The sequence below is a fragment of the Pristiophorus japonicus genome, chromosome 1 (assembly GCF_044704955.1).
Source record: "Pristiophorus japonicus isolate sPriJap1 chromosome 1, sPriJap1.hap1, whole genome shotgun sequence".
Classification (NCBI taxonomy): Eukaryota; Metazoa; Chordata; class Chondrichthyes; family Pristiophoridae; genus Pristiophorus; species Pristiophorus japonicus.
Genome location: NC_091977.1, coordinates 338780999 through 338808374, shown reverse-complemented (window position 1 = coordinate 338808374; position 27376 = coordinate 338780999). Strand labels below are relative to the sequence as shown.

At 46.8% G+C, this 27376-nt stretch overlaps 1 protein-coding gene across 2 annotated transcripts in view; it reads left to right on the top strand.

Annotated features, from left to right (window-relative positions):
- Positions 1–27376, top strand: part of itga9 (integrin, alpha 9) — a 499978-nt gene that overhangs the window by 105775 nt on the left and 366827 nt on the right. For both annotated transcript variants that reach the window (XM_070889429.1, XM_070889419.1), the window contains exons 10-12: positions 2356–2461; positions 8885–8979; positions 19560–19650. In XM_070889429.1, the coding sequence (XP_070745530.1) occupies positions 2356–2461; positions 8885–8979; positions 19560–19650 (292 nt within the window). The remainder of the gene's footprint in view (positions 1–2355; positions 2462–8884; positions 8980–19559; positions 19651–27376) is intronic.

Genomic DNA, 27376 nt, shown 5'->3' with positions numbered 1-27376 from the left:
GCTTATTTTAATAGACTGAATGGGATAAACCCCTTGTGATCTGTGTAGAGTTAATAAAAGACTTGCTCAACAGGCAGTGTGGATTGGAGAATCTGGCATGGAGATTAATCATTGGAAAATTGACTACCATATCATACACATCTGCATCAGGCAACACTCCATATCTGGTTCAGAGCCCCGTGAATTGAATAGTTCTTTGGGCTTTTCTGAGATGGCAGGATCAAAATAACATGTCGTAATGTAATCAACACATTTATTTGGTGGCAAAATATTTTTTTTTAGCCCTTTGGATTAAAATGTCGGGCCTAGAAATTGGGCAACACTGGAAATCTACCAGCATTTTGGTACTGCCTGCTCATTATCATGGTGGCAATGATTTTCTAGTGCAACGCGCTTTTTGCAGCACTACTGTCAGAAGGAGACCAAAGGTCGCCTCTGCCTTCCACTCACATTGTAGGGGAACAGGGAGAAAGTTGCCGTACATGCCCCAAAAGTATTAGCTGCCACCCCATGTTTATGACATGAATGCAGATGAAAGAGATTTTATCACAGATCATCTTTAATCATTGCAATAGAGTTCACACATTGATTTACTGACATACAAACACTGTAGGCCTCCCGGAAAGCTGCCAGAGAATGCAACTCCACCCCCCCCGCCCATCCTCCGCCCCCGCCCCCCACATCCACCCACCACTGATGGGCACAAAATGAAAGTTTAACAGAAGAACCTTGGCAAAGGAGGCTTTTGAAGTTCCGCTGTCCATCCTCAAGTCCTGACAGACTCCTCATGGCCGTTAACATTGCTGAAAGACCTGCATACACACTGCGTCAATTAGCGTGGGCAGCAATGCGAGCGGAGAACTCCAAAGTGGATGAGCTGGTGTCAATTCGGCATTGCACGCTGATTGACGTCACGCTCCAACTCATTAAAATACTTTTGCTGATAGCAGGCAAAGGCAGCGCTGCTGTCCTGCCGAAAATGGCGGTCTCCATGGAACTTGCCACCAGCTGACAGAAGAGGCCATGCTTTTTCACCATTTCATGGCACTAACAGGTGGTGCAAACCATCCGAATTCTAGGCGTTGGAGTCTTGTGACATTTTGCCATTAGATCATTAACTCAAAAGTGATTTTGAACGTTCATATGGGTTATTGCAAAGGATTTGCTTTAGTTTTGTAAAATAAACTGAAGTTCATCCCATTGTCGCGCTTATGAACAGACAGTGAGGTTTAGTGAATTGGTCTGTGTTTGGTCTCCGCAGTGTGGAGAAGATCACATTATTAGCAGCAAGTACTAGTTTGGAAAAAATACAAGTAAATTGCTATCTCACATGGGGGTAAGGGGACAGGTGTTGCAATACAGGTGTTTCATTGCCTTCCCCTCTAGATTGCTCTCCAAATAATCATATAGAGTTTAAAAAGGTACTGATAAATATTCTTATTTGATAAAAGATCTAAAACAGAGCTGTTTTTTTCTGTTTGAGGACATTTGAACTTTATGCTATGCGTTCACTCCAATTATCCTTTTCTTCTTCCCATCTTCCCATCCTTCCTGCAAAGACTCTGCTATTGATTGCCAGTGCCCCATTTCCCACATCTCCCTAGTTGAGGGGTCAAGAACGAGGGCCCTGATACAAGAATGTAAGAGATTTAAGACAAATGTGATGGCATGGGAATGAGCAGCAGTAGTGGGGCTGACAGAAGAGTGAATGAAGATGTTGCAGAGGAAATAGACCCTTTGGAAAGCCTGGAGTGGATGGAAAGGCGTGCTTGGTACTTGGATCACTGGCTGGAATGGGGAAGATGATACGCCGGGTGTGGATGGAAGTGGGATGGAAAGTGAGGGCAAACACGATTGTGTCATCACTGTGAGAAGAGGGAGAAGGGTCAGAGTGAGGATTTGGGAAATGAGGCACTGGCGAACATCAAAGGTGCCTTTGCAGGAAGGATGGGAAGAAAATAAATATAATTGAATTAGGAAAGTTCCATTGCCATCTTCTTTACAAGTACATCATGCCGTTGCCTGACTTTACTGCAAAATGACTGCAAGCAGATGATTCCTTATTGACTGAACTAGAAGTAACATTTAGTTTGTTCATCTTGGCACAGTAAAGAAAAGGTTTCAAAGAAATGTTTCACAGAAATGGAACTATATCAGGATCAAACAAAGCTCCACAAGTAATGGGATGTTTTTAAGAACAATGATAAAATGCTCTTACCTTTTTCGTGAAATTCAGTCTGGAGTCTTCCAGAGCACAGAGCAGATGTTTCCTGAAGGGAGCAGAATGCCACCTGGTCTTGGACAAGCAGGTCAGAGAACACGTTTTTCTCACCACGCCTTATTTCCTGTTTATAGGCAGCACTGGAGGAACAGCCGCCTTTGAGGGGAGACGGCATGTACAATGCTCACTTTGGAGAGAGCATTGGATCTCTGGGCGACATTGATGATGATGGGTTTCCAGGTCAGTACTTCCTAATATGTTCATCAATCAAAATTAGTAAAGCTTATCAAAATATATTAATTTTCTTCCCATTTTGCCAAATTAAGTTTGCCAGCTCTTTGCCTATTCCCTTTATTCACCATCTTCATGGTGTTCCAATTTTAAAATATTAAACCACAATTCACTAGGCTGCAGGATTCACCACTGAGTTTATTCAGTACCAGTAATATCTTTTGTTTCAGGTGTGATTTTTGCATCAATATTTGACCATGTCAGTCTTTAATAAGTAAGATTCTGATTGGCTGGAGAACTAGTCTTTTAGAACTTTGTTAGCCAATTTAACAACAGTTGTAGAAGAAAGCTGCTCTCACTTACAAAAAGGGAGACAAAAGGCCTCAGTTCATAGAATCATGCAACATAGGAGGAGGCCATTCTGTCTATAGTGCCTGTGCCAGCTCTTTGAAAGAGCTATACAATTAGTCCCATTCTTTCTCGTGGCCTTGCAATTTTTTCCTTTTCAAGTATATATCCAAGAGAATGCCCTTCAGGGATCAATGACAAAATCTATTTGGTTGGAGTTGAGACACAATAAAGGAGTTATTACGTTACTTGTATTTTATAGGCCACCAAATAGTGGGATGGATATAGAGGAACGTATTTGCAAAGAAATGACTGAGAGGTTCATGAACCATAGAGTAGTGATCGTGGTAGACTTTAACTACCCAATATTGAATGGAGCAGTGATTGTGTTAAGGGGTAGAGAAGGGGAGGAATTTCTGAAGTGTGTTCAGGAGAATTTTCTTGATCGGTATGTTTCCTGCCCAACGAGGAAGGAGGCATTGCTTGATCTTTTCCTGGGGAATGAAGTGGGTCAAGTGGAGAATGTCACAGTTGGAGAACATCTCGGGAATATTGATCATAATATTGTAAGATTTGGATTAGTTATGGAGAAGGACAAGGAGAAATCTAGAACAAAATTACTGGCCACAATCTTCGAATCCTCCTTAGTTACGGGAGTGGTACCAAAGGATGGGGGATTGAAAATGTTATACCCTTGTTCAATAAATGGAAGAAGGATAAACCTGGCAATTACAGGTCAGTCAGTTTAACATCAGTGGTAGGGAAGTTTTTAAAAACAATAATCTGGGAGAAAATTAACAGCCATTTGGACAAGCATGGACTAATAAAGGAGAGCCAGCACGGATTTTTTGAGGACAAATTGTGTTTGACTAAATGGATTGAATTTTTTGATGAGGTAACAGAGAGGGTGGATGAGGGCAGTGCAGCTGATGTTGTGTATATGGACTTTCAAAAGACTTTGATAAAGCATCACATTCTAGGCTGGTTAGCATCAGGTCAATCTTACAAATTTGAGCCGCAGGCATGGTATTTCCCTGATCGGGAATAATTTTGGAAAATCCTTTGGGACTCGCTGATCCATGTGCCTGAATTTCTGTTTATATGAGTGAAGTTTCACACCGGGAACACAAATTTATAATAGTCTATCCTATAATATTATAAAGGCAAATTCAAAGGACTGAAGGATGAGCTAAATAAGAAGCAGGAAAGCTTTTTAATGCATTTATGTGTGTGGGTGACAGTGACAAGTTAGCAATATTTATTGCCCATCCCTCATTGGCCATGGGGCATTAAGAGTCAACCACATAGTGTGGGACTAAAGTCGCACATAGACCAGATCAGGTAGACTGGCAGGTCCCAGCTTTGAAGGACATTAGTAAGCAGTTTTGTTCTTACAACAATCTAATGGCTTTCATGGTCACTTTTCGGGTGCCAGCCTACACATTACCAGATGTATTGAATTTGAATTCATAACTCGCCATGGTGCAATTAGAATCCATGACCTCTGGATTGATAGTCCAATACCATAACCACTAGGCCCCAGTCCAGTACCATAAATGTTATGTATTTAACCCCTTGTAACCTGTGTAACACCTGACCACGGTATATAAGCAGGCCGCCCACGAGGTACCTGCACTCTGGAGTCTTATTGAAGGAGCTAAGGTCACACTTGCTCATTGTACACAGTACTCCGTTTCATCCTTTATTATGAGTGTACCAATTTGCAACGAGGTAATGAACAACTGTGCTAAAATGCAACGAGCAGTCAGTATCCTGGAGAAGTTCTCAGAAAGGGATGATTGGGAAGCCTCCGTGGAGAGACTCGACCAATACTTCGTGGCCAATGAGCTGGAAGGGGACGAGAATGCTACCAAACGAAGGGCGATCCTCCTAACTGTCTGTGGGGCCTCATGAAGAATCTCCTAGCTCCGGCAAAACCAAGAGAGAAACCCTATGAAGAATTGTGTAAGCTGGTCCAGGAGCACCTAAATCCTATGGAAAGCATTTTGATGGCAAGATATCGGTTCTACACGTGTCAACTATCGGAGGGTCAGGAAGTGGCGAGCTATATTGCCGAACTAAGGCGCCTCGCAGGACATTGTGAGTTTGAGGGAGTCCTAGAACAAATGCTTAGAGACCTTTTTGTACTGGGCATTGGCCATGAGACAATCCTTCGCAAACTGTTGACTGTAGAAATTCCGACTGTAAGTAAAACCATAACGATAGCCCAGGCATTTATGTCCTCCAGTGACAACACCAAACAAATTTCGCAGAGTAAAGAAGTCCCGGCCAGTACTGTGCATAAAGTAACGTCGGTTTCGAGCAGAAATATACATGGCAGAACATACATGCCGGCTGCTGCTGCCTGACCTCAGATGACCCAGAGTCCGCCATCAATCGTTAATGCGAGGCAGTTAACATTGACGTTGTGGAGGTGATCATCAGCCTCATTAATGCCGCTTCAAGCACTATGCGTGCAACGGTTGCAGAACAATGGGACAACTCCTGCGAATGTGCAGGCGAGCTGCAAACCCTGCAAACCCTGCAAACCACCACGTTGCAGAGGAAGGTCGATCCACTGTGGATCAGGCTGAATTGGAGGCTCGTACTGAAGAGGCAGAAGTGTACGGAGCACACACATTCACTATGAAATGTCCACCAATAATGTTGAAAGTTGAACTGAATGGTATTCCAGTATCTATGGAACTGGACATGGGTGCAAGTCAGTCCATAATGAGTAAAAAGGTCTTCGACAGGCTGTGGGGCAAAAAGAAGCTCAGCCCCATTCACACCAAACTAAGGACTTACAGCAAGGAACTAATCCCTGTAATTGGCAGTGCAGAAGTCAAAGTCTCCTATGACAGAGCAGTACACGAACTCCCACTGTGGATTGTGCCAGGAGATGGCCCCATGTTGTTTGGCAGAAGCTGGCTGTGAAAATCTGCTGGAACTGGGACAACATCCGAGCGCTTTCGTCCGTCGACGATGCCTCATATGCCCAGGTTCTGAGCAAGTTCCCATCGCTGCTCGAGCCAGGCATTGGAAACTTCTCGGGGGCGAGAGTGCAGATCCATTTGGTTCCCGGTATACGATCCATCCACCATAAGGCATGTGCGGTACCGTATATGATGCGTCAAAAAGTGGAAATTGAGCTGGACAGGCTGCAGCGAGAAGGCATAATCGCCCCGTGGAATTCAATGACTGGGCTAGTCCGATTGTCCCGGTACTTAAAGAGGACGGCACGGTTAGAATTTGTGGGGACTATAAAGTAACGATCAACTGTTTTTCGCTGCAGGACCAGTACCCGCTACCCAAGGCAGACGACCTATTTGCGACCCTGGCTGGAGAGAAGATGTTCACCAAGCTGGACCTGACCTCGGCCTACATGACGCAGGAGCTGAAGGGGTCCTCGAAAGGCCTCACCTGCATCAACGCGCACAAAGGTCTGTTCATCTATAACCGGTGCCCCTTTGGGATTCGCTAGGCCGCGGCTATCTTCCAGTGGAATATGGAGAGCCTGCTAAAGTCGGTTCCTCGCACCGAGGTTTTCCAGGACGACATACTGGTTACAGGTCGGGACACCATTGAGCACTTGAAGAATCTGGAAGAGGTTCTTAGTCGGATCGCATGGGGCTCAGGTTGAAACGCTCGGAAGTGTGTTTTCCTGGCGCGGGAGATCGAGTTCTTGGGAAGAAGAATCGCGGCAGACGGCATCAGACCCACCGACGCCAAGACGGAAGACATCAACAACGCACCGAAACCACAGAACGTGATGGAGCTACGATCGTTCCTGGGACTCATTAACTATTTCGGTAATTTCCTACCTGGGGTAAGCACCCTGCTAGAACCCCTACATGTGCTACTGCGCAAGGGAGACAACTGGGTATGGGAGAATTCACAAGAGGCTGCCTTTAAGAAAGCCAGAAATCTGTTGTGTTCTAACAAACTGCTTGTCCTGTATAACCCTTGTAAACGATTAGTGCTAACTTGCGATGCATCGTCATACGGGGTCAGGTGTGTGTTACAACAGGCTAACGAAGTGGGGATTTTGCAAACGGTCGCTTATGCGTCCAGGAGTTTGTCCAAGGCCGAAAGGGCCTACAGCATGGTTGAAAAAGAGGCTCTGGCATGCATTTACGGGGTAAAAAAAATGCACCAGTACTTATTTGGCCTCATGTTTGAGCTTGAAACTGACTACAAGCCACTCATATCGCTGTTCTCTGAGAGCAAAGAGATTGATACCAATGCCTCTGCCTGCATCCAAAGATGGGCACTCACGCTGTCAGCATACAACTATGTAATCCGCCACAGACTGGGCACAGGGAACTGCACAGATGCTCTGTCGGCTGCCATTCCCCTCCACTAGGGTGGAAATGGCATAGCCAGCGGACCTGCTCATGGTCATGGAGGCATTTGAGAAAGCAAAGTCCCCCGTTACGGCTCACCAGATCAGATCTGGACCAGCCAGGATCCTTTACTGTCCTTGGTAAAAAAACTGTGTCCTCTATGGGAGCAGGTCCGGTGTCCCAGCGGAGATGCAGGAGGCAATTAAGCCGTTCCACAGACGTAAAGACGAGTTGTTCCTGCAGGCGGACTGTCTGTTGTGGGGCAATCGCGTGGTCTTGCCCAAGAAAGGCAGAGATACATTCATATGTGAACTGCACAGTACCCACCCAGGCATTGTAATGATGAAAGCCATAGCCAGATCCCATGTGTGTTGGCCTGGATCGACTCAGATTTAGAGTCATGCGTGCGCCAGTGCAACACTTGCTCTCAGTTGAGTAATGCACCCAGAGAGGCACCGCTAAGTTTGTGGTCGTGGCCCTCCAAACCGTGGTCGAGGATTCACGTGGACTTTGTGGGCCTATTTCTAGGCAAAATGTTTTTGGTTGTCGTGGACACCTACTCAATATGGATTGAATGTGCAATAATGTCTGTAAGCACGTTCACGTCCACTATTGAAAGCCTATGAGCCATGTTTGCCAAGCACAGCTTAATTGATGTCCTAGTCAGCGAAAATGGGCCGTGCTTCACCAGTGCTGAATTCAAGAAATTCATGACCTGCAACAGGATCAAACACGTCACATCTTCCCCATTCAAATCCGCATCCAACAGCCAGGCAGAACGGGCAGGTCAGACAATCAAGCAAAGCTTGAAACTAATGTCGGAAGGGTCCCTGCAGACCCGGCTGTCCTGAGTGCTGCTCAGCTACCGCACCAGACCCCACTCACTCACTGGGGTTCCCCCAGTCAAGCTGCTCATGAAAAGGGTGCTAAAAACAAGGCTCTCTCTTGTCCACCCTGATCTCCATGACTACGTGGAGGGCAAGCGGCATCAACAAAGTGTGTACCATGACCGCGCAAATTTGTCACGCGATATTTGAGATCAATGATCCTGTGTTTGTGCTCAATTATGGACATGGTCCCAAATGGCTCGCTGGCACGGTCACAGCCAAAGAGGGGAGTAGGGTGTTCCAGGTCAAATTGGCCAATTGACAAATGTACAGAAAACATTTGGACCAAATCAAATTGCGATTCACCAACAGCTACGAACAACCCGAAGAAGACACCATCAACTTTGACCCTCCAACACACACACAAGTGGCAACTGACATCATGGCTGACCACGAAGCCAAACTCACCATCCCCAGCAGCCTGGCAAGGCCGGCTGCCCAACAGCCCAGTGAAGAACTGACCAACTCACCCACACCCGCATTTGTACCAAGACGATTGACAAGGGAGTGAAAAGCCCTAGTTCGTCTCACCTTGTAAATAAGTATATTGTTGACTTCACGGGGGAATGATGATATGTATTTAACCCCTTGTAACCTGGGTAACACCTGACCACCAGAGGGCCCACCTGTTGGAGTCCCAAGGGATCCCAGCATCCCTTGGGAGCACGGTATATAAGCAGGTCACCCACGAGGTACCTGCACTCTGGAGTCTTATTAAAGGAGCTAAGGTCACACTTGCTCATTGTACACAGTACTCAGTTTCATCTTTTATTATGGGTGTACCAATAACCACTAGGCTCTAGTTCAGTACCATAATCACCTGCTGTTACTGTAAAACATTTTCTTTTCAGATGTTGCGATTGGAGCGCCCAATGAAAATGATTATGGAGGAGCTGTCTACATTTACCACGGAGATGCCAATGGAATAGTCTCCAAATATTCAATGGTAACTGCTCATTGATTTCACTAACTATATCAGGGCTACATCCTTTTGCACTGAGTATGAAGTATATTATAGGTAGATTTTCCTCTCCTGTTCTGTCCTAGTTGGGGCAGATCTGAGGTGGCTCATCATCACCAGCCATCACTTCCCAAATTTCTGATGGCAGTGCCAGTGTCTGTCAATGTTCCACTCACTTTCTAGTGGAGAGGAAAGACCCTTGCTGTATGTTTTAGTAGGGAGTGCAAATGCCTGATTTGGTTTCATTTTGAAGGAAGATCAAACAGTATATTATGATTTAAACATCTGTGGATAAAGAATGTGATCAGTGAACACCACTAGCTACAGATTGTGATAAACCTTTGCATGTAATAGATACTATAAAATTCACTGTACAGGTTGTGTTTTCTTGACCCATGTGAACATTTTATACAAGGGTCCAATTGTGAATTGACAGCCAATGTTAAAGTACCGAGTGTGAGTTTTACACCACAGAGATTTTCAGGAATTTGCTGCTGTAGCTTTCAAGTAACTCACTACAAAACACATGAATTACAGTTGTATCCTGATCAATGCACAGATAGTGCACTGAGATTAAGATTTCTAAAACTTCGGAGCAAAACAGTCATCTGTAAATCTATTTAACTCTACTCCATTTATCACTGAGTTTCTCTAAATAGAAAACAACAGAAAATACTCAACAGATTTAAGACGAGTGCTAAGCTTTGAAAACACGTTATTGTTTTTGGGTGACATTTGACCGTGGATTGACTATTTAATGTGTCTAACAAGGACTCATCAACTCAATATTGTCACTAAGCTAGTGAGGGGTGTGATTAGGAGATATTGCTTTGCACAGAAGGCTATTGGAACAAGGAACAGTTTGAGGCAGAGACCATTGCATCCTTTAAGGGAGAGGTTGTGGTACTGGATCAATATATTTTGGAGCAGAGGAAGATAGAGGGCTATGAGAAGAGAGCAGGACAGTGATAGTATTTTTGGATTGCTCCAGCAAGGAGCCGGCATGGGCATGATGGGCCGAAAGGCCACCATCTATGCTATAAACCTCAGAATCTGGCTGGCTGCAGCTGGGAAATGGAGACAAAAAATGTTAATCGGGTCCTACCGTTAAATTCTGCAGGGTCTGAGACAATCCCGTTCTTCTGGGTTTCCTGATCGCAAAACAGACCCTTCCACTCCCTACCGTATTCAAATTAATATCGGGGCCATAGTCTGTGGAGGAATTATCGGGGTCATAGTCCGTGGAGGAAATATCGGGGCCATAGTCTGTGGAGGAAATATCGGGGCCATAGTCTGTGGAGGAATTATCGGGGTCATAGTCTGTGGAGGAAATATCGGGGCCATAGTCTGTGGGGGAATTATCGGGGTCATAGTCTGTGGAGGAATTATCGGGGTCATAGTCCGTGGAGGAAATATCGGGGCCATAGTCTGTGGAGGAAATATCGGGGCCATAGTCTGTGGAGGAATTATCGGGGTCATAGTCTGTGGAGGAAATATCGGGGCCATAGTCTGTGGGGGAATTATCGGGGTCATAGTCTGTGGAGGAAATATCGGGGCTATAGTCTGTGGAGGAATTATCAGGACCATAGTCCGTGGAGGAAATATCGGGGTCATAGTCTGTGGAGGAAATATCGGGGTCATAGTCTGTGGAGGAATTATCAGGACCATAGTCCGTGGAGGAAATATCGGGGTCATAGTCTGTGGAGGAAATATTAGGGTCATAGTCTGTGGAGGAAATATTGGGGTCATAGTCTGTGGAGGAAATATCGGGGTCATAGTTTGTGGAGGAATTATCGGGGTCATAGTCTGTGGAGGAATTATCGGGGTCATAGTCTGTGGAGGAATTATCAGGACCATAGTCCGTGGAGGAAATATCGGGGTCATAGTCCGTGAAGGAATTATCAGGACCATAGCCCGTGGAGGAAATATCGGGGCCTTAGTCTGTGGAGGAAATATCGGGGTCATAGTCTGTGGAGGAATTATTGGGGTCATAGTCTGTGGAGGAATTATCGGGGTCATAGTCTGTGGAGGAAATATCGGGGTCATAGTCTGTGGAGGAATTATTGGGGTCATAGTCCGTGGAGGAAATATCAGGACCATAGTCCGTGGAGGAAATATCGGGGTCATAGTCTGTGGAGGAATTATTGGGGTCATAGTCTGTGGAGGAAATATCAGGACCATAGTCCGTGGAGGAAATATCGGGGTCATAGTCTGTGGAGGAATTATCGGGGTCATAGTCTGTGGAGGAATTATCGGGGTCATAGTCTGTGGAGGAATTATCGGGGTCATAGTCTGTGGAGGAATTATCGGGGTCATAGTCTGTGGAGGAATTATCGGGGTCATAGTCTGTGGAGGAATTATCGGGGTCATAGTCTGTGGAGGAATTATCGGGGTCATAGTCCGTGGAGGAAATATCGGGGTCATAGTCTGTGGAGGAATTATCGGGGTCATAGTCTGTGGAGGAAATATCGGGGCCATAGTCTGTGGAGGAATTATTGGGGTCATAGTCTGTGGAGGAATTATCGGGGTCATAGTCTGTGGAGGAAATATCGGGGTCATAGTCTGTGGAGGAATTATCGGGGCCATAGTCTGTGGGGGAATTATCGGGGTCATAGTCTGTGGAGGAATTATCGGGGTCATAGTCTGTGGAGGAAATATCGGGGCCATAGTCTGTGGAGGAATTATTGGGGTCATAGTCTGTGGAGGAATTATCGGGGTCATAGTCTGTGGAGGAAATATCGGGGTCATAGTCTGTGGAGGAATTATCGGGGCCATAGTCTGTGGAGGAATTATCGGGGTCATAGTCTGTGGAGGAATTATCGGGGTCATAGTCTGTGGAGGAAATATCGGGGGCATAGTCTGTGGAGGAATTATCGGGGCCATAGTCTGTGGATGAAATATCGGGGGCATAGTCTGTGGGGGAATTATCGGGGCCATAGTCTGTGGAGGAAATATCGGGGCCATAGTCTGTGGAGGAAATATCGGGGCCATAGTCTGTGGAGGAAATATCGGGGCCATAGTCTGTGGAGGAAATATCGGGGTCATAGTCTGTGGAGGAAATATCGGGGCCATAGTCTGTGGAGGAAATATCGGGGGCATAGTCTGTGGAGGAAATATCGGGGGCATAGTCTGTGGAGGAAATTAAGTTGAAGAGCTAAGCATGTTTGACTTGTTCTGTGATTTCTTGTGTGATTTAAAAAAATTAGAATGCTGTAAAAGCAATTACAAAAGTACATAATGTCCTAGTGGTTCCTTTAGTTTAAATCATAAATCTTTAAGTTTAAGTGAACGCAATAGCTGGTAACTTGCAACGGGTGCTTTTAAATTCATTGCCTATTCCTTGCTCATAAACACTTGTAAGTGATCAAAACCATGTGTTTGTGGAAGCAATGGAGAGGCCAGCTACTGACATGAGGTCAGCTCTGTACAGCGTGTGCTTAAAGGATTGATGACCTACAAGGTGTGTGTGTGAGTGTACAACAACAGAAAAAACATGTTAGTATGTCAACAGGTACAGAATAATACAGAACGTTTATGGTCCTGGGGCACCCTAAACAAGGTGCTTGTTGGGATCCTGGATGAGATAAAAATAGTTAAATAGGAGGTACTAGACAGGCTGGTAGTACTTAAAGTAGATAAGTTACCTGGTCCGGATGGGATGCATCCTAGGTTACTGAGGAAAGCAAGGGTAGAAATTGCAGAGGCGCTGGTCACAATTTTCCAATCCTCCAATATAGTGGTGGTGCCAAAAGACTGGAAGATTGCAAATCTTACACCCTTGTTCAAAAAAAGGGGAGAAGGGTAAACTTGGATTTTACAGGCCCATCAGTTTAACGTCGGTGGTGGGGAAGCTTTTAGAAACAATAATCCGGGAGAAAATTAACAGCCACTTAGACAAGCATGGACTAATAAAGGAGAGTCAGCAGGGATTTGTTAAGGGCAAAACATGTTGGACTAACTTGATTAAGTTTTCTGATGAGGTAACAGAGAGGGTGGATGAGGGCAGGGCAGTTGATGATGTGTATATGGACTTTCAAAAGGCGTTTGATAAAGTACCAATACAAGCCAGGAAGTTACGCTAAATCTATGTAAACACTAGATCGGCCTCAGCTGGAGTATTGTATCCAATTTTGGGCACCACACTTTAGGAAGGACATGAAGGTTTTAGAGAGGGTACAGAAGAGATTCACTGGAATGGTTCCAGGGATGAAGGATCGGAAAAGACAATAATGGCCTGATAGGATGGTCGAAACAGATTCAGTAGTAGCTTTCAAAAGGGAATTGGATAAATACTTGAAGGAGAAAAAATTGCAGTGATCTGGGGATAGAGTCGGGGGGTGGGACTAACTGGATTGCTCTTCGAAAGAGCTGGTGCAGACTCGATGGGCAAATGGCCTCCTGTACTATTCTATGATTCTATGATTAGGCTCACATTTTGGTCTAAAGAGTGAGTTCTGATTGAACGTGACAGAGTCCAAAGAAGAGAATTTGTTCTGATTTTCTGAATAGAGCGACAGCATGCTGCGGGGGTGAATTTCACTTTTATTACTGGGTGAAAAATGGGTGATAGAGACTTAATCAGCCAGTTTTACACCTCGCCCACTTGATGTCAGTGACCAAGAAAATCGTTTGAGGTGTAAAACGGGTTGCTGTATCGCTATCACTCGCTTTTCGGCCAGCAATAAAAATGATACTTACCACCGGCCTTTACCAAAACTACCTCAACCTTGCTTCTTTCATTTCATCAATGACATTGAAAACAAATCCTGACTGCTGCTCAGGACGTGAGAGCTATGGCGAGGTTGACACGTCAATGAAGTCGGTACTGTTTTATGGCTTTCAGTACTGATGTAGTCCAGAGAGAAATGAAATGTCACTGCGGTCAAACAGACAACATTTCTGATTTGTACTGTGTGTGGAATTGTCTCCTTGACCAACTTAGAGCTCATAGTGACACAATGATGGCCAGTGCCCGTGCATCACTGGGCAATACTTAACATTATAGCACTTGGGACCATTGATGCCAGGAGGTGAGTTAGTAATGGAGCTGTTTTATGCCTTACTCTGAGGTGTGGTATCTGGAATCCCTGCCTGGGGTCACGTGGCGACTCAAATGTCAGCGGTTGGATTTTACGGTCCTTTGCGCTCCATTTATTGCCCCAGAACGGCGGCAATGTGGTGGTGAGGTCTGGGCGGTCAGCCTCCAGCGCCCCACAGGGGTTTTCGGGGCTGGTTTTACACGCCTGGAAGAGCTGCGCTGGTGTGCAACGCCCCTGATTGTGACACCGGCACGCTTTAGGACTCCCACCCGACCCGTACACCTCAAAGTGCGGCCCGCTGTGACCGTCTGGGAAATCGGGCAGTCCAACCTGTAAAGTCCTTACTCTACAGCATGAAACCACACGAGGCACATTCCATGGACAAGGCCACTCCATGACCTTAACTCTTTATTACAGCACTCCAGAAGTGATAACCCTGCGTGGGACCTGCCTTTATATACCTGAGTGATCAGGTAAGGAGTGTCTCCCACAAGTTCAGCCCTTGTGGTCAAGGTGTGCATCTGAGTTGAGTATATACAGTAATACAGTGGTGTTTCATTGTAGTTACAAACATGACATCACCTTCCCCCCCAAAGTCTTATTGGGATCATAGGTTTAGTCTTTCAAGTGGGGCTCTGGTTGTTGGACACTGATGTGAGTGTCTGTCACTTGTGGTGAATCCAGCCTGTCTGGGCTGACCTCAGGAACTGTGCATTCCTCTGATTGCTTTTGTTGCTCGTTCACTGATAGTAGTGTGAACTCCAGCTCATGGTCTTCTTCAGGTTCCTCCGTGTCATTGCTGAACCTTTTTTTTACTTGGTCCAGATGCTTACGGCATATCTGGCCATTGTTGAGTTTTACCACAATGACCCTATTCCCTTCTTTGTCAATTACGGTACCCTCGAGCCATTTGGGCCCCATGGCGCGATTGAGGATGAATACAGGATCATTTATTTCTATACATCTCCCCCTCGAATTATGGTACTCGTTTTGTGACTTACGCTTGCCCTCAACTATGTCGGTCAGGACTGGGTGGATGAGGGACAACCGAGTTTTGAGTGTCCGTTTCATGAGTAGTTCTGCAGGCAGGACCCCCGTGAGCGAGTGTGGGCGGGACCTATAGGCCAGCAGGAGGCGTGATAGGCGGCATTGTAGGGAGGGTCCTTGAATCCTGAGCAACCCTTGCTTAACGATTTGGACTGCACATTCTGCCTGGCCATTGGAGGCTGGCTTGAACTGCACAGTCCTGACGTGGTTGGTGCCATTGCCCGACATAAATTCCCGGAATTCATAGCTCGTGAAACACGGGCCATTATCACTAACCAGGATGTCCAGCAAGCCATGGAAGATCGCACGTAGGCTTTCCACGGTGGTAGATGACGTGCATGAATTCAGAATGATGCACTCGATCCATTTCGAGTATGCATCTACAACGATAAGGAACATCTTCCCCATGAACGGGCCCACGTAGTCAACGTGAATGCGTGACCATGGCTTGGTGGGCCAGGACCACATGGTGAGCGGGGCCTCCCTGGGGGCATTGCACAGCTGGGCACATGTCGTGCACCTGTGAACACAGTGTTCCAGGTCTGAGTCAATTCCGGGCCACCAAACGTGTGACCGGGCAATGGCCTTCATCATCATAATGCCTGGGTGCTCACTGTGGAGTTCCCTGATGAACACCTCCCTGCCCTTCTGGGGCATGACTATCCGGCTGCCCCATAGTAGGCAGTCAGCTTGGATGGAGAGCTCATCCATCGGTCTGTGGAATGGTCTGACCTCCTCAGGGCATGCTCCGTATGTGGGCACCCAATCACCAGTCAGGACACATTTCTTAATCAGGGATAGGAGGGGATCCCTGTTTGTCCAGATTTTGATCTGGCGGGCTGTGATAGGGGAGCCTGCACTGTTGAAGACATCGACAGCCATGACCATCTCAATGCTTTGCTCAGCTGCTCGGTGGTGGCCAGTGGGAGCCTGCTGAGCACATCAGCGCAATTTTCAGTGCCGGGCCGGTGCCAAATGGAGTAGTCATAGGCCGCTAGCGTGAGAGCCCATCGGTGTATGCGAGCTGATGCGTTGGCATTGACAGCCTTGCTGTCTGACAACAGGGATGTGAGTGGCTTATGGTCCGTCTCTAATTCAAACTTCCTACCAAAGAGGTACTGATGCATTTTCTTTACACCATAGACACATGCAAGCGTATCCTTCTCAACCATCCCATATCCCCGTTCTGCTCGAGAGAGAGCGACCTGGAGGCATAAGCCACAGGTTGTAGCTGACCCTCAACATTACCCTGCTGCAACACGCATCCAACCCCATAACCCCATAGGATGCATCACATGTCAGAACTAAACTTTTGCAAGGGTTGTACAGGGTCAACAGCTTGTTTGAACATAGTAGGTTTCGCGCCCGATCAAAAGTCCGTTCCTGACAGTCCCCCCAAAACCAATCGCAACCCTTACGCAGGAACACATGTAGCGGCTCCAACAACGTGCTCAAGTTTGGCAGAAAGTTCCCGAAATAGTTCAACAGTCCCAGGAATGAACGCAGCTCCGATGTGTTGCAGGGCCTGGGTGCTCGATGAATCGCCTCTGTTTTGGATTCGGTGGGCCGAATCCCATCTGCAGCAACCCTCCTGCCCAGAAACTCAACCTCGGGAGCTAAGAACATGCATTTAGACTTCTTGAGTCACAGGCCTACCCGGTCCAGTCGGCGTAGCACCTCCTCCAGGTTGTGGAGAAGTTCCTCGGTGTCTCGACCCGTGATGAGGATGTCATCCTGGAATACGATCATTCCAGGGATGGATTTAAGCAGGCTTTCCATATTGCGTTGAAAAATTGCGGCCGCTGATCGAATGCCAAACGGGCACCTGTTATATGCAAACAGTCCCTTGTGCGTGGTGATGGTGGTCAGCAGTTTAGATTCATCGGCCAGTTCCTGGGTCATATAGGCTGAAGTGAGGTCCAACTTGGTGAACAGCTTGCTGCTTGCCAGCGTGGCGAAGAGGTCCTCCGCTCTTGGGAGCGGGTATTGGTCTTGTAAGGACACCTGATTGATGGTGGCCTTGTAGTCGTCACAGATCCTGACAGAGCCATCCGCTTTAAGAACGGGGACGATGGGGATCACTCAGTCGCTGAATTCAACAGGCGAGATGATGCCCTCTCGCAATAGCCGGTCCAATTCGCTCTCGAATTTCTCCCGCATCACATACTGCACTGCTCTGGCTTTGTGGTGCACTGGCTTAGCGTCCGGGGTGATGTGTATCACTACTTTAGTGCCTTTGAAAGTCCCGACGCCCAGTTGGAAAAGTGACTCGAATTGTTATAGGACTTGTGAGCACGAACTTCGCTCCACCGAGGACATTGCATGAACATCCCCCCATTTCCAGTTCATCTCGGCTAACCAGCTCCTCCCCAACAGTGCGAGACCATTGCCCGGGACAATCCAGAGCGGCAGCCGGTTCACTAAGCCATCATGCGTGACAGCCAACATTGCACTGCCTAACACCGGATTGATTTCTTTGGTGTAAGTCTTTAATTGTGTCTCGATATGTTCTAATTTGGGTCTACTGGCTTTGAATGGCCATAGCTTCTCGAATTGTTGAACACCCATGAGTTACTGGCTGGCCCCCGTGTCCAGCTCCATGCGTACTGGGATACCGTTCAATAAAACCCTCATCATCATTGGTGGCGTTTTGGTGTATGAACTGTGAATATTCGCCGCATGGACCAACTGAATCTCGGCGTCCATCGATTTGCCCCAAAAGTCATCCTGTCTCACAGAACCCTCTTCTGGTCCATCTACCTCATATATCAGTCTGGTTGCAGGTTTTCTGCACATTCGAGCTAAATGGCCACTGAGGTTGCAGTTTCTGCAGACATACTGTTGGAATCTGGAAGATCTAGCTGAGTGTTTTCCCCCACACCTCCAGCACGAGTTAAAGTTTCCATTGTTGGGGACAAAAGGGCTGTGGCCAGGAATTCTGCGCCGACTGTCCCTCTGACTGCTCTTAAGTACCCTATTAGTAGTTGTCAATGGCCCCATCCCAGGCCGCATTGTCTACTGTGATGGCATGAATGTCCATTCAGCCTGCCATTGTCTCTGTTGAGGTCCTACTCTGGAGTCAATTACTGCCTGATGAATGTCGGGCTGCCCCTGCCTGCCCGTGGGGCTCTGAGTAGCATTGAGGACGTTGACTCCCTGATCCATCGCCGCATTGGAGGCAGAATTGCGCGCGTAAATCATTTTCATCTCTTCCTCCCCCGCCGTGAAAGTCTGAGCCAACAACACCGCTGCTTCCAAGCTCAAGTCCTTGGTCTCAATTAACTTGCGAAAAATTCCCGCATGACTGATACCCTCGATAAAGAAGTCCCTTAGCATCTCCCCCCTGCAGGCGTCTGTGAACTTACAGAGGCTGGCCAAGCGTCTGAGGTCCGTTACAAAGTCCGGTATGCTCTGTCCTTCACGACATCGGTGGGTGTAGAATCTGTGTCGAGCCATGTGTATGCTGCTCGCCAGCTTGAGGTGCTCCCCAATCAACTTGCTAAGCTCTTCAAAGGTTTTTTCCGACGGCTTTTCGGGTGCCAGTAAGTCCTTCATGAGCGCATAAGTCTTTGGTCCGCAGCTGGTCAGGAGATGAGCCTGTCGCTTGTCGGCCGCTGCATCCCCCAGCCAGTCTTTCGTGACAAAGCTTTGCTGAAGCCTCTCAACAAAATCGTTCCAGTCTTCCCCAACACAGTACCGTTCATCTGTGCTACCGGTGGCCATTCTCGTCGGTCGTGAATTCCCGTTTCTCGTCTCCAGTGTAAAGTCCTTACAGCATGAAACCACACGAGGCACATTCCAGGTACAAGGCCACTCCGTGACCTTAACTCTTTATTACAGCACTCAAGAAGTGATGACCCTGTGTGGGACCTCCCTTTATCTACCTGCGTGATCAGGTAAGGAGTGTCTCCCACAAGTTCACCCCCTGTGGTCAAGGTGTGCATCTAAGTTGAGTGTATACAGTAATACAGTGGTGTTACATTGTGGTTACAAACATGACACAACCTATACCGACTGCAGAGAGGTAAGTAATGCCGTCCTAAGGTAAGTGTGATTGTTTTTTCTTGAATTTTTTTTGCGATTTATGTTGTTGTGGCATAGGCTATGTATTGGGCATGTTTTTTTCAGGGTTTTTTTCTCCCCAGGTGTCTCTCGGAGTGCTACTGGGCCTGCTCCTTAGCTTGGGATTTTCCTATGCTAACACCCAAGAGAGGTGTACAACACCTCCCTTAATGCTGCGCCTCAGACTCAGGGCCCAACTGCCCAATTTTGATGACTGAGGTGCAAACTGTTCCCGGGCGCAAACTTTAGTGCCCTGCCACCATCAAAGCCGAAAATACAGATGCATAAATGATATTAGCTAATGTCTCGTCTGAAGCAAGAACTTTGTCCCCACCCCACAATCACATGCGCAGTCTCTTCAGAGTAAAGATTTATCTTTTTGTTTGTCTAATGCCTGTTGCACCTTCACTCCTCTAGAGGCTTTCCGGGCAGACGATCAATCCGCTGTTGCGCATGTTTGGCCAGTCTATATCGGGAGGACTGGACATGGATGGAAATGCTTATCCAGGTATGTGAGCTGAAAGCTATGTTCAAAAATGTTTGTTTTGTTGTGTCTTGTCTCCTGGCCAAAATCTTTGAAGGTTATACTGAGCTGTTTGGTTTCAGTATGTCAGCTTGCTTATCCTTTTGGCTTCATTTTCTGCAGTCGATTGGAACTTGGATGTAGTTTGTTTCCATTATAAGACATGTTTTATGTGCATTCTTTACTGCTGAAGCAGTTTGCAATATATTCTGCCTGTTTTGAGTACAAATGGATATTTAGTACTCTACAGTCGGTGTCGAGGAATAGCAAGGAAGAGAATCCTGGTTTATATTGCAATCTGGACCAGATCAGAATACCTCTCAACCCTTTCTCAACTCGATCATACATAGAAACATAGAAACATAGAAAATAGGTGCAGGAGCAGGCCATTCAGCCCTTCTAGCCTGCACCGCCATTCAATGAGTTCATGGCTGAACATGAAACTTCAGTACCCCCTTCCTGCTTTCTTGCCATAACCCTTGATCCCCCGAGTAGTAAGGACTTCATCTAACTCCCTTTTGAATATATTTAGTGAATTGGCCTCAACTACTTTCTGTGGTAGAGAATTCCACAGGTTCACCACTCTCTGGGTGAAGAAGTTTCTCCTCATCTCGGTCCTAAATGGCTTACCCCTTATCCTCAGACTGTGACCCCTGGTTCTGGACTTCCCCAACATTGGGAACATTCTTCCTGCATCTAACCTATCCAATCCCGTCAGAATTTTAAACGTTTCTATGAGGTCCCCTCTCATTCTTCTGAACTCCAGTGAAGACAAGCCCAGTTGATCCAGTCTTTCTTGATAGGTCAGTCCCGCCATCCCGGGAATCAGTCTGGTGAATCTTCGCTGCACTCCCTCAATAGCAAGAATGTCCTTCCTCAAGTTAGGAGACCAAAACTGTACACAATACTCCAGGTGTGGCCTCACCAAGGCCCTGTCCAACTGTAGCAACACCTCCCTGCCCCTGTATTCAAATCCCCTCACTATGAAGGCCAACATGCCATTTGCTTTCTTAACCGCCTGCTGTACCTGCATGCTAACCTTCAATGACTGATGTACCATGACACCCAGGTCTCGTTGCACCTTCCCTTTTCCTAATCTGTCACCATTCAGATAATAGTCTGTCTCTCTGTTTTTACCACCAAAGTGGATAACCTCACATTTATCCACATTATACTTCATCTGCCATACATTTGCCCACTCATCTAACCTATCCAAGTCACTCTGCAGCCTAATAGCATCCTCCTCGCAGCTCACACTGCCACCCAACTTAGTGTCATCCGCAAATTTGGAGATACTGCATTTAATCCCCTCGTCTAAATCATTAATGTACAATGTAAACAGCTGGGGCCCCAGCACAGAACCTTGCGGCACCCCACTAGTCACTGCCTGCCATTCTGAAAAGTACCCGTTTACTCCTACTCTTTGCTTCCTGTCTGACAACCAGTTCTCAATCCACGTCAGCACACTACCCCCAATCCCATGTGCTTTAACTTTGCACATTAATCTCTTGTGTGGGACCTTGTCGAAAGCCTTCTGAAAGTCCAAATATACCACATCAACTGGTTCTCCCTTGTCCACTTTACTGGAAACATCCTCAAAAAATTCCAGAAGATTTGTCAAGCATGATTTCCCTTTCACAAATCCATGCTGACTTGGACCTATCATGCCACCATTTTCCAGATGCACTGCTATGACATCCTTAATAATTGATTCCATCATTTTACCCACTACTGAGGTCAGGCTGACCGGTCTATAATTCCCTGTTTTCTCTCTCCCTCCTTTTTTAAAAAGTGGGGTTACATTGGCTACCCTCCACTCCATAGGAACTGATCCAGAGTCAATGGAATGTTGGAAAATGACTGTCAATGCATCCGCTATTTCCTTAAGTACTCTGGGATGCAGTCCATCAGGCCCTGGGGATTTATCGGCCTTCAATCCCATCAATTTCCCCAACACAATTTCCCGACTAATAAAGATTTCCCTCAGTTCCCCCTCCTTACTAGACCCTCTGACCCCTTTTATATCCGGAAGGTTGTTTGTATCCTCCTTAGTGAATACCGAACCAAAGTACTTGTTCAATTGGTCTGCCATTTCTTTGTTCCCCTTTATGACTTCCCCTGATTCTGACTGCAGGGGACCTACGTTTGTCTTTACTAACCTTTTTCTCTTTACATACCTATAGAAACTTTTGCAATCCACCTTAATGTTCCCTGCAAGCTTCTTCTCGTACTCCATTTTCCCTGCCCTAATCAAACCCTTTGTCCTCCTCTGCTGAGTTCTAAGTACCTTTTATTCTGAATCGCCATTCATAAATATTTGCTGTGTATTGCGCTGGAACAGGAGTGGGTCATCCAGCTCCTTGAGCCTGTTCTGGCATTCAGTTAGATATGGCTGATCTGTATCTTAATTCCATTTACTCATTTTTGTTCCGTAACCCTCAACACCCTTACCTAACAAAAAATCTATCAATCTCAGATACGACATTTTCAATTTTCTATCACTTGTTATTCGCCCGATGATAAAAGTGATACTTAGCCTCAACTTTTTTAAGAGGGGGAGAGTTCCAGATTTCCACAACCCTTTTTTTAAAGAAGTGCTTCCTGATGTCATTCCTGAGCTGCCTAGCTCTAACGTGCTGAATTCCCCCAGCAGAAGAAATAGTTTATCTTTATCTACTCCATCAAATCCTTTAATCATCTTAAACACATCAATTATTCTGGTACTCACTGTAGTGATATTCTAAAATGTTTGGACATAGTTGTAGATATGAATTACCACTTCTGGCACAGAGCTTTGCACAAAGGGAACACATATCTAAGCAATTCGACAGTGGAGATCGGAGTGTGCCCCATGTGATTTTCCGCCCTTAATTGTTGGAAAATGACCTGGGCTGTGCTGACCTCCATGGCCCTATTCCCAACATGCACTTCTGCCTGGATCGGGAGTGCGAATGCATAAAACTTACCTCATAGTATTCATGGTGTTCATAGTGAGCATTCTCATTGTACACGGAGGCTGTATCATTATTGTTGTGTATGGAGAAAGAGTCAGACTGAACACTGTGAGCTCAAAGTTAAGTGTGACCTTAGTCTTTTATTGCAGGTCTCCAGATTGTCTCTCCAACCTGTGAGGTCTCCTTAAATACCTGTGCTCCCAAGGGATTATGGGATCCATTGGGACTCCAGGGGAAGAGCCCTCTGGTGGCTGTACAGAGTAAATACAAATGTACATATATAATGACACTCCCCCCAAAGTCAATAGTGTAACTATTTACAATGTGAGTCAATCTGGGGCCCTTCTTGCCCTGGTTGAGCATCTCGGTGTGAAAGCTGGTGTTGTTGGATCATTTATTGGGCCCTCGCTGGGCTGCTGTGCAGCTGGCCTTGCTGGGCTGCCTGGTGTGTTGGGCCCTGCTGGGCTGCTGTGGATGATGGGTTCTGCTTCGTGGTCAACTGTGGTGCTGGTTGCCACTGGTGTGTATGTTGGGGGATCAAAAAAGGTAGGGTCCAAGGTGGGTTGCTCAGGATAGTCCATGAATCTGAGTTTGATTTGGTCCAAGTGTTTCTGGTGAATGAGTCCATTTGAAAATTTGACCTGAAACACCCTGCTCCCCTCTTTGACCACGACAGTGCCGGGAAGCCACTTTGGACCTTGTCCATAATTTAATACAAATGCAGGATCATTGATTTCAATCTCATGTGACACATTTGCGCTATCATGGTATGCACTTTGTTGAAGCTGCCTGCTCTTTACCTGTTCATGTAGATCAGGGTGAACTAACGAGAGCCTTGTCTTAATTGCTCTTTTCATGAGCAGTACAGCAGGTGGGATCCCAGTGAGTGAGTGGGGTCTTGTGTGGTAGCTAAGCAGGACTCGGGATAGGCAAGTCTGGAGTGAGCCTTCAGTTACCCTCTTCAAGCCTTGCTTGATGGTTTGCACTGCTCTCTCTGCCTGACCATTGGACACTGGTTTAAACGGGGCAGATGTGACATGTTTGATCCCATTATGGTCATGAATTCTTTGAACTCAGCACTGGTAAAACATGGCCCGTTGTCACTCACCAGGACATCGGGTAGGCTGTGTGTGGCAAACATGGCCCGCAGGCTTTCAGTAGTGGCAGCGGACGTGCTAACCGACATTATCTCACATTCAATCCACTTGGAGTACGTGTCTACAACCACAAGGAACATTTTACCCAAGAACGGGCCTGCATAGTCGACATGTACCCTGGACCACGGTTTAGAGGGCCGAGACCATAAACTTAGCGGCGCCTCCCTGAGTACATTGCTTAACTGCGAGCATGTATTACATCTGTGAACGCAGGACTCTAAGTCCGCATCGATACTGGGCCACCACACGTGGGATCTGGCTATCGCTTTCATCATTACGATGCCTGGGTGGGTATGTGGAGGTCATTGATGAAGGTGTCTCGACCCTTCTTGGGGACCACTACTCGATTGCTCCACAGAAGGCAGTCTGCCTATATAGACATTTCATCTTTGCGCCCCTAGAACGGCTTTATCTCTTCCTGCATTTCCACTGGGACACTGGACCAGCTCCCATGAAGCACACAGCTTTTGACTAGAGATAATAAGGGGTCCTGGCTTGTCCAGGTTTTGATCTGCCAGGAAGTGACGGGTGATTGCTCACTCTCAAATGCTTCCATAACCATGGCTAGATCTGCGGGCTACGCCATTTCCTCCCCCATGGTGGGCAATGGCAGCCTACTGAGAGCATCAGCGCAGTTATCTGTGCCTGGCCTGTGGCGGATGGCATAGTTGTATGCGGACAATGTGAGCGCCCATCTCTGGATGTGGGCCGATGCGTTGGTATTTATCCCTTTACTCTTGGAGAACAGGGATATAAGTAGCTTATGGTCAATTTCCAATTCGAATTTTAGCCCAAACAGGTATTGATGCATTTTTTTTACCCCATAGACACACGCTAACGCTTCTTTCTCAATCATGCTGTAGGCTCTCAGCCTTAGACAGATTCCTGGATGCAAAAGCAACCAGTTTCAGTTCCCTGAAATCAATAGCTTGTTGCAATACACACCGGACACCATATGACGACGCATCACATGCTAGTACCAAACGCTTACATGGATCACACAACACAAGCAATTTGTTTGAGCATAACAATTTTCTCGCTTTTACAAAGGCATTTCCTTGGCTTTTGCCCTAAACCCATTTGTCCCCTTTTTGTAATAAGACATGCAGTGGTTCTAACAGTGTGCTGAAACCTGATAAGAAGTTACCAAAGTAGTTCAGGAGTCCCAGAAACGACCGCAACTCTGTCACGTTCTGTGGCCTCAGTGCATTCTCGATTGCCTCCGTCTTCGCGTTGGTAGGCCTGATGCCGTCCGCCGCAATCCTCCTTCCCAGGAACTCCACTTCAGGTGCCAGGAAAATGCACTGCGAGCGTTTTAACCTGAGCCCCATGCGGTTGAGTTGACTAAGAACTTCCTCCAAGTTCTGCAGAAGCTCGACTGTGTTCTGACTTGTGACCAAGATGTCGTCCTGTAAGACCACGGTGTGCGGGACCGACTTCAGTAAGCTTTCCATGTTTCTCTGGAATATCGCCGCCGCCGATCGGATTCCAAACGGGCATCTGTTATAAACAAAAAGACCTTTGTGCGTATTGATGCAGGTGAGGCCCTTCGATGATTCCTCCACTTCCTGCGTCATGTAGGCTGAAGTCAGATCCAGCTTCGTGAACGCCTTTTCTCCCACCAGCGTTGCAAAGAGATCGTTGGTCTTACGTAGTGGGTATTGGTCCTGCAGGGATAAACGATTGATAGTTACTTTGTAATTGCCACAGATTCTGACGGTGCCGTCTCCCTTGAGGACGTGGACGATAGGACTGGCCCACTCGTTGAACTCAATCGGTGAAATGATGCCCTCTCTTTGCAGCCGGTCTAGCTCGATCTCTACCCTTTATGTACAGTACTGCTCTCGCCTTGTGATAGATGGGTCATGCCCCTGGAATTAGGTGGATCTGCACTTTTGCTCCTTGGAATTTCCCGATGCCTGGTTCGAACAGCGAAGGAAATTTGTTTAAGATCTGGGCACACGAAATGTCGTCAGTGGGCGTAATGCTCGGATGTCGTCCCAGTTCCAACGTATCTTTCCCAGCCAGTACCTGCCGAGCAGCGTGGGACCATCGCCCGGTACCACCCAGAGTGGTAGCTTGTGCATCGCTCCATCGTAGGGGACCTTTACAGTAGCACTGCCGATTACAGGAATCAGTTCTTTCGTGTAAGTTCTTAGTTTCGTGCGAACTAGAGTTAAGACTGGTCTTGAGGCCTTGTTGCACCATAACCTTTCGAAAGTCTTTTTGCCCATGGTGGAATGGCTTGCGCCCGTGTCCAGCTCCATTGACACCGGAACTCCATTTAGTTCAACATTCAGCATTATCGGGGGACAATTCATGGTGAATGTGTGCACCCCATGTACCTCTGTCTCCTCGATCTGTGGCTCTGATTCATTATGATCTTCCGTGGATCTGTCCTCCTCTGCAACTTGGTGGTTTAACAGGTTTTGCAGCTCGCCTGCACACTCGTTGGAGGTGTCCCATTGTTCCACAGCCCTTGTAAACATACTCTTTGAATCAGCATGAATGGAAACGATGATCATCCCCACAGCACCAACAAGATGTTAATGGCCTTGCATTCATCACCCTTGATGGTGAACTCTGAAACATCTGTGGACGTGTAGCTGCAGGTATGCGTGATCTGTACATTGCGATTTGAAAACAACATCACTTTGTTCACAGTACTTGTAGCAGCACTTGTGTGCTGAGAGATTTGCTTTGTGTTGTCACTGGTGGCAATGAACGCCTGGGCTATCGCTATGGCCTTACTCAAGGTTGGCGTCTCTACAGTCAAAAGTTTGTGAAGTATGTTTTCTTGGCCAATGCCAAGTACGAAAAAGTCTCTGAGCATGTGCTCCAAATGTTCTTCAAATTCGCAATGTCCTGCAAGACGTCTTAGCTCGGCGTCATAACTCACCACTTCCTGGCCTTCAGATCTTTTGTAGGTATAGAACCGGTACCTCGCCATCAGAACGCTTTCCTTCGGGTTCAAATGCTCCCGGACCAGTGTGCACAAATCGTTGTACGATTTCTCCGTGGGTTTCGCTGGAATGAGCAGATTCTTCATGAGGTCATACGTTGGTGCCCCACAGACGGTGAGGAGGATCGCCCTTCATTTGGCAGTGTTCTCTTCCCCATCTAGCTTGTTGGCCATGAAGTATTGGTTGAGTCGCTCCACAAAAGTTTCCCAATCATCTCCCTCCGAGAATTTCTCCAGACTGCCCACTGTTCTCTGCATCTTGGGTTCGCTATCTGTATCTCATCGCCAGTTGTTGTGTATGGAGAAAGAGTCAGACTGAACACTATGAGCTTAAAGTAAAGTGTGACCTTAGTCTTTTATTGCAGGTCTCCAGAGTGCCTCTCTAATCTGTGAAGCCTCCTTAAATACCTGTGCTCCCAAGCGATTATGGGATCCCTTGATACTCCAGGGGATGAGCCCTCTGGTGGCTGTACAGAGTAAATACAAGTGTACATATATAACAATTATCAGCAGTCCTTGTGTTTGAACAGAATTTAGAATACAATATGTCATATTTAATAAACTCTTGGCAGTAGAGGCACATTAGGCAGTTGTATTAAAAAATACTTTTTAACAGGAAATGGACAGAATAGTTGCAT